The sequence below is a fragment of the Crotalus tigris genome, unplaced genomic scaffold (assembly GCF_016545835.1).
Source record: "Crotalus tigris isolate CLP2741 ecotype Arizona unplaced genomic scaffold, ASM1654583v1 scf7180000024437.13266115, whole genome shotgun sequence".
In the NCBI taxonomy this organism is placed as follows: domain Eukaryota; kingdom Metazoa; phylum Chordata; class Lepidosauria; order Squamata; family Viperidae; genus Crotalus; species Crotalus tigris.
In genome coordinates, this window is record NW_024100606.1 from 4,745,944 (window position 1) to 4,756,134 (window position 10,191).

Consider the following 10,191-nt stretch of genomic DNA (forward strand, 5'->3'; position numbering starts at 1 on the left):
GATCTTGAAGAATCAAGAGCTAGAGCCAAATTAACTGAGATTAAACTGAATTAAATTAGTAAGAGAAGTTTGGCTAAATTATTAAAAAATGTTAATGAAGCTGTTCAGACTATTCCAACAGAAACATCAGCTCAAACAAACCAACTAATGTATGCAGCAGCTTATGTTACTACTGAAGAATTGGGTTTGAGAATTGGAAATAATAAAGCAATTAAGAAGGGAAAACCAAAGTGGAAAATCCCTCTGGAGTTAAAAATAAAGAAAATTCAATTGGATTTAAGTAATTGTAAGAATTTGAGGCAAGGAAACCTGAAGAATAAAAAAATCAGATTTAGCCTGACAGCAAGATATGACCTGGGGGGGGGGGGGAAAGGAAATTGCAGTTGTGGTTGAAGAGCTGAAACAAAGAGTTGTGGCTATTGCAGAGAAAATAAAGCCATATGATAACCAAATAATGCAGTTTCAGCAAAATTCACAACTTTGAGCAAATCAGCATCATTTCTATAATATACTTCCAACGCAGATCAAAACACAGGAATTGGAAGCATTCACCAAACATATCAACTCAGTGGACAGATACATCAAATTCACACATGAAGATGTTAAGGAAAATAGTCTAGCCTTCCTGGATTGTGCTGTATACATTAAGGGAGACAGAAACCTTAACACTGAAATTTACAGGAAACCACCACACACATATCAATATTTACATTTTTGATTCACATTACCCACTGGAGCACAAAACGGGAGTTATCAGAACCCTACACCACAGAGCTGAAGGCCTGCCTAAGAGCAAAGAAGGAAAAGAAAAAGAAATAAAACACATCAAGAAAGCCCTCAGAACATGTGGGTATCTCAAGTGGACCTTCATCAAATCTCAAAAAAGACCCACAGGAGCGCCTCCATAACAGACAAAGAAAACAAATGAAGCAACGTAGTCATTCCTTACATTGCAGGAATATCGGAAAAGCTGAGGAGGATCTTCAGCCAACACAACATACGTGCACACTTCAAATCCAAGAATACATTAAGGCAGAAGCTTGTCCAGCCCAAGGATAAAATACCCAGACACAAACTGAGCAATGTGGTATATGCAATACAATGCAGTGAGCCATGTACAGAGCTGTACATTGAGGGAACAAAACAACAACTTCATAAATGTATGGCACACAAAGGAGAGCAAACCCATCAGGATAAGATTCAGCAGTCCATCTGCATTTAAAAGACAAAGGCCACTCTTTCAAAGACAGCAAAGTTCACGTTTTGGACAGAGAGGACCACTGGTTTGAAAGAAGGGTCGAAGAGGCCATCTATGTCAAAACTGAATAGCCCTCTCTCAACAGAGGGGGAGGGATACAACATCACCTATCTCCAGTCTACAATACAGTCCTTTCAACTGTTCCAAAAAGAATCCACACCCATTTGCACTACTCAGGTGACCCTGAAGACACAGATAAGCCTCCAGGTAGCACTAACTGCTCGCTAAAGGAATGCAAATGACCAGCTGTCTGCAAGAAGTATAAAACTTTCCATTCCCCATCATCCAGTCAAAGCTGAAGAAGCTTCTTGGATGAGAAGTGAAATGTCTTCAAAGAAAAACAAGAAAGTCCAGTTGTCTTGTGAAAAAACATCTTTGGGATAACTGTAGTGATGAACTTGGTGAAGTTGAAATCAAATGAGGAATCTTCCAAGGTGACTCATTGTCACCTCTGTTATTTGTACTTTTGAATGGAAAGGAGTGGGAAATGCTGGACTGATAAGCAGGAGTGAAAAGGTGAAGAATTTTGGCTGATCCCAACTCTACCATAGGAATTGGGTGCCAAGTAATAGGCTGCTTGCTTTTTTATTTTTTAATTGCCTGTTTTTTAATATACATCATGCAGCTTCAATCATACTGTCATGGTTGCCATTTTTACTTTTTTGACCATACCTTGCAGCCATCCCATGGTATCCTTTGCCTATTGATTGTTACTACAATCAACAACCTGATTGTTGAGAAAAGTGCTGGGTTGAAACATATGTGACATAATGTCATATCACCATCAATGGGATTTTTAATTTGGGAAGAATGACAGTTTGGTTGCCAGGAAGCTTCACCTCATTGCAAATACACCTTATTTTCACCTATTCCTTTCCACAAAAACCTTCATATGTACATGAGGGAAGTTAGCCCAAAGAAGAAAATATTAAAAAGGCAGAACAATATATTTTTCCTCAAAAGGACTTTTTAAAATCAAATCTGGCTCCAAATCTATCTCTCTGCCCCAAGCAAGACTTTAGCCCCATACAAATGCAGATGTAAAACCATCAGAAAGTTGGAGCCAGAGCAATCAAGAAGACAAAGGAAGATCTGCATACCCCACCTAAACTCTAGGAGTCATTAGCCCCATCACCTGGGAAGCAGGATATGATAATAGAATTAAACCACAGATATCAAGGCCTAGACAAACACTCAGAAACAGTCTCAAGGTTCATGCCACAGGAACAGGAAACTATTCCAAACAAGGCTAGAGGGGGTATAAAAGCCTACTACCCCATGTGCTCAGTCTCTTCTCTCCTCTGTACTTTCCTGAAGACCATCTTTCTGCAATAAACTGTAACCTTCTTCCCAAAGCAGTCACCATGTTTGCTTATTTATTCCCGGCTTGGATGAACCAGGATGAAGACCTTACTTCTATCAATTTGGCGACCCAGATGGGACTCCAAGCTAACCTCTCCAATGGACTGAGACTGGTAAGCCCCATCTTGCTGGCAGCAGACCCCCTTGTGTCTGTGGATGGGTTTCCCAGGCCTTGCCCATGTGGAGCTAGGGTAGTAAAGGGAGTTTTGAGAGTTTGAGCTCAAGGGCTGCTTTGGAAAGAAGGTGAAGGTAAGTACCTCTAAATTTTAAGTTTAAAGCCCAGGGGAACAAAGAAAATGTGTGTATTTCTGTTTGGGTGAGTGAGAAGACTTTTTTTTCCCAATCACAGTTGGATTTTGCTGCTTCTGGTCTTTCCTAGCCACAGAAAGGATCTGTTTAATTGGCAGAACCTGGACAGCATGGGGGTTTGGCCAGAGCACAGAACCTTTTGTTAGGGAAAAGAGAGAGACTGTGTGAAAATGAAATGGAATGAGTGAATGAAAGAATTGGATTTGGGCAACTAGCTGGTAAGGCCCTGTAAGCAAAGCAAAGTTAGGAAATTAAGCCCCAAGAAGGGAGCGACCACCTACCTCTGAGAGCAGACGGAGGTGCCCGCGGACACTGGAGGTCCAGGTGTCCGTAAACGATGGGGTAAAGCCGGCCGGTCGAAGAGTAGCCCGTACCTTCTGAGGGAAACTGGAAGGTCTCTGCAGACTCCTTTTTGGTCTGAAAACGTGGAGGATCCCTCGGAGGAGCCCACAAACTCTGAGAGGGATCCAGAGAAGCTCCGTGAGTCCCCTTTTTTCAGACTCACAAAATCGTGATAGTAGGAAGAAGTCTCACAAGGAGACTTCTGACGGATTGTGCCCTTTAGTGGTAGGGACATCCCATTATAGAAACATGGGAAGTTCTAATTCAAGGGCGGAAGTAGGTTTCCCCGTTGAGAGCTTGCTCATAGCCTGGGACAGGAATCAGCTACCCATCCAGACCGGAATGGAAAAGAGGTAGATAAAGAAACTATATGGGGGAAAAGAAAAAGAAAAATACAGACTTTGCTTAGGGCCTTGCTGGGAAACCAATTTGGCTAAATAAAGGTACTTAAAAGGGAAAATAAGAAATAGTGATTCTCTCTCTCTCTCTCTATCTCTCTCTCTCTCTCTCTCTCTCTCTTCTCTATGCAACCATGTGGTATGTTTAAAATATGTGCCTTCCCTAACTTGAGTTATCTAAAATTTATGGTGGGAATGACTAGGATGTGTAAAACTAAGACTTCTGTTCTCTTGTCTTTGTGTATATGTTTGTCAAAGTCTGTGCGTGAGAGGTAAATGTGACTGTTAACTGTTTCAAATCCAAAGAAAAAAGAATTTTAAATTCTGCTAGAAATTATGCTTAAAAATAAGCCACAAAAAGGAAATACCTCACTCTGTTTGTCTGGCCAACAAACAGAGTGAAGAAAAAAAAAATGTGTTTGTTTGTTTGTCTTCCTCTTTCTCTCTGTGCCCTCTTAAGAACAGCCTTAAGTTAGCAGGAGGGAATGTTTTAAGTTCATCTGCTAGAGGGACCCTGGAGGTCATCTAGTCCAACCCCTTGCTCAGGCAGGAAACCCTATATGAACTTTATCAAATGTCTTACTGAAGTCCAAGAAAATTATATCCACAGCATTCCTCTAGTCCACTAATTTTCTAACTGGGTCAAAGAATGCAGTGAGATTTGTCTAGCATGATCTGTTTAACAAACCCATGTTGGCTTTTAGTAGTGACTTTGTTTGCCTCTAGGTGCTTGCTGATTATCTTTTCCAGAATCTTCCCAGGTATTGAGGTCAGGCTGATAGGTCTGTTGTTTCCTAGATCTATTTTTATTTTTATTTTTGAAGAAGGGAACTACATCAGCTCTTTTCCAGTCCTCCGTAGTTCCCCAGTGCTCCAGGGTCTTTGATAAATATAGTTCAGTGGTTCTGAGATCACATCTGCCAGTTCCTTGAGAACTTTGGGGTGTAATCCATCTGGTTTTGGTGATTTGAACTCTGCTAGGCTGGATAAGTGCTCACTTACCATTTTCTTGCCTATCTTAACTTGTGTTTCTAATCTATTTTTCTTATATAGTACTGTTTTTGATAAGTTGGACTGTTTGCTTTCTTATTCTTTTTGACTGTGGTCACAAGCCTTAGTTCATTTTGAGCCTTAGCTTTCTTCACCTCATCTTTGCAGGCTCAGACTATTTGCTAATATTCTGCTTTAGTTATGTGTTCCTCTTTCCACTTTTTAAGTTTATTGAAATTAGCTCTCTTAAAGTCCAAGACTCTAATTTGACTGTTCTATTGTCATGTGTTTCCTATGTACCTTAGTTAGCTGACTAGCAAAAAGTTCATCTATTTCTCCTTTTATAGTGATCCAAATGCATTCAAGACAGTTTTCACACTGTTGTGCCCTAATTCTGTAGATATGTAGTTATTTCTTATATAGAGAGAAACTCTGCCTCCTCTTTTATTTGGTCTGTTCCTTTTAAACAATTGAAATCCCTCTAGTTGAGTATTTCATTTGTGGGTTTTATCCCACCATGTTTCTATAATGACAACTATATTATATTTGCCCTCATTCTTTATGACTGACACCTATGTGTTAGTCCACTTTGTGTGACACTATTAAAAGGTTGATTTTGCTTGATAGCATGGTTGATATTCTTGTCCACACACATCTATGTTACTTGCACTGCTAACCCTGTAATTTTTTGATCTCAAGTTAACTCACTGTCCCTTGTTTAGTTTAAATATTCCTCCAGAAAATCTGTGAGTTTATTGCCAAGTAACTCAGTCCCTTTCTTTGATGAATGCAAATCATTTTTTTGTACATTTGTTTCATTGGAATGCCTTTCATGGTTTCCAAAATTGTCACTTCTGATTTTTTTTTGGTCAGTGTCTGTTGTTGGGTTAATTTCCTTCTCAATTCTGTCTAAAAGGTGTTAATTTTTGTTCTAGGGGGAATCCAGTGTTAAATTATTTTATTGTTGTGGTGTTTTATTCTAATCCTGTCAATCCTAATTGCTGTTAGCCAGTGTGTGCATTCCTTATAGCCAGTATGTGTTAAGTGTTTGTGAGTCAGACTAGTTTGTATTGGGTCCTCCTTGTGTTTGCCAAGATGTTTCCACTTTGGGGAAGAACTGAGTGTCCTGCCTGCTGGGTTCCTACCCCAAGCTCTGGAAAATCATTCTGCAATGTGTTATAAATGAGTTTGTGTCCTAAATGGGTTTTATTTGTCTATCCTTTTCCTAAAAAATGTGTGTGTATCTACAAGAGCCGTTTGAAGCTCAAATCTGCTTGTGTGGGGAAATAATTTTTTAAAGTTACTTTTCTTATCCTATCACTTACTGGTGAAACTACTATGAAGCTTTCTGAAACATAAGCATTTTCCAATCTCTAAAATAATGTGATCTATTTTAGAATAAATGTTAAAGGCAGATCCTCCTACCCTTGGCAAATTGCACATCTTAAAATATTAGGCTTTTAAAATTATTTGGAGTTTTTAGCATTCTCGAGCTGCCTAGCATTTTTTTTCCTTCCAAGTTGAAAGTTCTTGTCCTTAATATGTTGCAAATGGTCAAGTTCAAAGGTGAAACATTTCATTTCGTTGTTCCCCATTTGTCTATCTGTTTCTTTAATAACTGCACTATTAATGCCTTTTCAAAATGCCTGCAAGCTGCCCCCCTTCCAATTTTTTTTCCTGCCCTTTGTTCTCCATACCTTTTGTCTGCCTCTCCTGGGAGAGTCCACCCAGAAATGGGGGGGGGGAGACCTTGTTCTTGTATCTTTCAGCCCTGCAATCCTCTCCCAAACCTTTGGAAGCAGAACACACAGACCCAGATGTTTCCTCCATCCATTTGAGCCATGGAATTAGGTTTTGAATCCAGCCATCCACTAAAAAGCCACCAAACAATCTGAGTGGAATATCTTCCCAAGTCCTACCATTTACCCAGATGCCTGTGAGAGCTGCAGAAGGAAGGAGTCCTGGAGCCACTGATGCCATGTGAAGCCTCAGAAGAGAGAATTAGACTGTGGGGGGAGGGTGGAAACTCATTGTAAACTTTTCTTTCTTGCCCCATTTGTATTGTAACAAGCCAGTTGAATGTATTAATGGAGAGATGGCATTTAGGAATAGGTGGCAGAACAAGTACTGAACACCTTGGACTTTTATCTGGTGGGAGGGAAAATTTATCCAGAATGTTTGTATTGACTATTTTGTAAAAGTGCACACACACACACACACACCATTCAGAATCATACTTGAGTCTATCCCCTCCACCTAACTTTAGTAAAGTTCCTCAGGCTGATTTTTGCTCTATTGCACCAAAGCTTGGGATCAACTTCCAACAGATAACAAGGGGGAGGGAACTAGGCCCCCTCTGGTGATTTGCAATTCATATGCCCTGACTAAGGAAGCAACAGGAAAAATCCCAAACTTCAGCCCTGAATATCTTGCACTGGTGAGCCCAGATTGGGATTCCTAGAGCTCAGTATGTGCAACTTAAAGACAATTTAATAGCCTGGCATACTGGCTAACCTCAATTGGACATTACAAGCCTGGATGCACTGAATTAAGAGCTAAGGCAGGAAACAACCCTTGAAATTGGGCAGCCAGTGGTCATGTACTAAGGAAAACCATGGCTGTGAAGAATTTTGGGAGGTATACAAACCTGACTGAAAGCTAAAGGTGACATCCAACATCTGAAAATTATTGGCACAGAATATTGGGCACTATAAATTTCTTTTCCACTTAACAAAATTTTGCCCTGCCTTTTAGAACTTTATGAGTGCAAGCTCCCCTTTTGGGAGCCACTAAAGGGATCTTTTTCTGCTGCCTCCATTAATGTCTTATTTTTCTTTTTTTTTGCTTAACAGTTTAAAAGCTTGCCTACCAAGTCTCCCTGACCAGATCAATTTTAATGTTGTGCCAATAAGTGTGTCATAATTCACACTTAAGGCACAAAGTGGGGATTGAGGGAAGTTAGCCCAAAGAAGGAAATATTAAAAAGGCAGAAAAATATATTTTTCCTCAAAAGGACTTTTTAAAACCAAACCTGACTCCAAATCTATCTCTCTGCCCCAAGCAAGACTTTAGCCCCATACAAATGCAGATGTAAAACCATCAGAAAGTTGGAGCCAGAGCAATCAAGAAGACAAAAGAAGATCTGCATACCCCACCTAAACTCTAGGAGTCATTAGCCCCATCACCTGGGAAGCAGGATATGATAATAGAATTAAACCACAGATATCAAGGCCTAGACAAACACTCAGAAACAGTCTCAAGGTTCATGCCACAGGAACAGGAAACTATTCCAAACAAGGCTAGAGGGGGTATAAAAGCCTACTACCCCATGTGCTCAGTCTCTTCTCTCCTCTGTACTTTCCTGAAGACCATCTTTCTGCAATAAACTGTAACCTTCTTCCCAAAGCAGTCACCATGTTTGCTTATTTATTCCCGGCTTGGATGAACCAGAATGAAGACCTTACTTCTATCATACATGTACTAGAATATGGAAGGGCAATGCTAGCAGTTTACAATATCTCATTTTCTTTTTCTGTAGCATAATGCTGAAGGATTATTATTATTATTATTATTATTACACCAGAAGTAGCTCAGGTGGAGAGCTCCCTATTCTTTTTGCAAGTCCCTCTTGGCCAGCTGAACTGGCTTACTATATTCTCAAGATCCTGCGGTAAGAAGGAGTAATGGTAATTGGCAGGTCTGCTTCAAGTAATAGGCTGCTTACTTTTTTATTTTTTAATTGCCTGCTTTTTAATATGCATCATGCAGCTTCAATCATCATCTTTACTTTTTTCAATCATACTATCATGGTTGCCATCTTTACTTTTTTCAATCATGCTGTCATGGTTGCCATCTTTACTTTACTTTGCAGCCATCCCAATGGTATCCTTTGCCTATTGATTGTTACTATAATCAACAACCTGATTGCTGAGAAAAGTGCTTGGTTGGAACATATGTGACATAATGTCATATCACAATCAATGGGATTTTTAATTTGAGAAGAGTACTGGACAAAGTGCCACGTGGATGGATGCTCCCTATGAGGAAGCTATGAAAAAGTATTCCTGTCAAATTTGCTTAACTTCACTAGTCAATCTCATCTTTGGCTCACTTCATATTTAGAATTTAGGAAAAAGACTCACTTATCTAATCAGCTGGTTATTCAGATTAAAGTTTTAATGATTATGCAAAAGCACACATTATTTAAAGCTACAGAACATTGTTTTTTCATTCAATAACACCATTGATATTTATTCTGTGGCAAACTTTATGTCAATGCTTGGAAAGTAAAATAAAATTCTGGATGAGAAATAAGAAAGAAAATGGTCACACTGACCTTTCCTCAGTACTGGCTTTGGGGTTGTAGCTACTGCTTCTCTTTCTTTCCACCTTCTCACCTGCTCCTGCCTCATCTTGAAGAACAAGATCTGCTTTTGCTCTTCGCTGAGTTCAGCCAGGAGCTCTGGATCCACATACATGTCTGACAGGATCTGCTTCAGCATGGCTGGAGAAAGCTTCCCGGCATGAATCAGTGCTGGCTGTATGTGAGAGGGTCACGTCACTCGCCGCCACTTGTACAGATACGGATGAAGAGCTGAGGGAGAGGCACAAATCTACCCCCACCCTAGAAAAACAGCAGGAGTGCAGGCTGTCCACATGGCAATTATGGCCTTAATGCCTGCAGCCTTATTTTAGATCAGACTTCCTGCAATGATGGAAAAGAAAATCTAAATAATAGCCTGAGAGAAAACAGGAACTACATTTCACAGAAAGGTAGTCTCCAGGATTAAGGAGAATTTAATCAGAACAGAAACAAGGAGGGGAGAAGTCTGCCTTAATCTGATACCACCTCAAACCACTCCCTGCACAAGTTGCAGGTGTGTCTACCTCCTCTCTGACTCAGCAGCCAGAAAGTTAACGTACCAGTCACATGAGGAATGAACTCTCACCCTCAATTTAAGAAAAGTTGCTCTGGCAACCAGCAAAGAAGAGAATGATAGCAGCAAAGGGAAAAGAAATATAATGCCTTCCTTGTCTGTTTTCTTAGCATTTCCTGGCTGGTGAAATAACTGGTGCCAATTAAAAATTATGATCTTTAGTATCAGTAAGCATAGGGTATCCCTGAAATTTATATAAATCATAAAATTTATGAAATTGTAAAGTTTATAAAATTATAAAATGTATTAACATTTATAAATTATAAATCAAGCAGTTAATCTATTATATTCTAAGGGTGGGGAGAGAAAGCTAAATAGTGAAGACTGAAAACATTCAGTGGTTTCAGTGTCTCCCGTGGAAGAAAGGGAGAAGAGGGAAGAGAGGGAGGGGAATGACTCTTTTAGTGCACTTCTAGAAGGTATGGCAAGAGGCCTTCATGAAGAAAACCACCATACTCTGCTACCATAGTTTGTAGGTTCCACTTAGGGAAGCTAAAAGCCAGCCTAAGAACTATAACATGAGGGCTTAAAAGAGAGACATTAAGAAGGAACAGAACTAACAGTGGGTATAGTGGGCACCCCAAGGCTGATAGAA

General features: G+C 39.9%; 1 protein-coding gene across 4 annotated transcripts in view; it reads right to left on the bottom strand.

Annotated features, from left to right (window-relative positions):
• Positions 1-9,554, bottom strand: part of SH2D4A (SH2 domain containing 4A) — a 44,745-nt gene extending 35,191 nt beyond the window's left edge. The window contains exons 1-2 of one of the 4 annotated variants that reach the window (XM_039331440.1): positions 8,996-9,127; positions 3,211-3,637 (exon numbers count right to left, since the gene is read on the bottom strand). Coding sequence is in view for 3 of the 4 variants with exons in the window: in XM_039331436.1 (XP_039187370.1) it covers positions 8,996-9,161 (166 nt within the window). In the remaining variant the exon portion in view is untranslated. Of the gene's footprint in view, positions 1-3,210; positions 3,638-8,995 lie in introns of all 4 variants that reach the window. The other 3 variants (XM_039331436.1, XM_039331437.1, XM_039331435.1) reach the window with 3 other exon arrangements.
• Between the last annotated feature and the right edge of the window lie 637 nt (positions 9,555-10,191).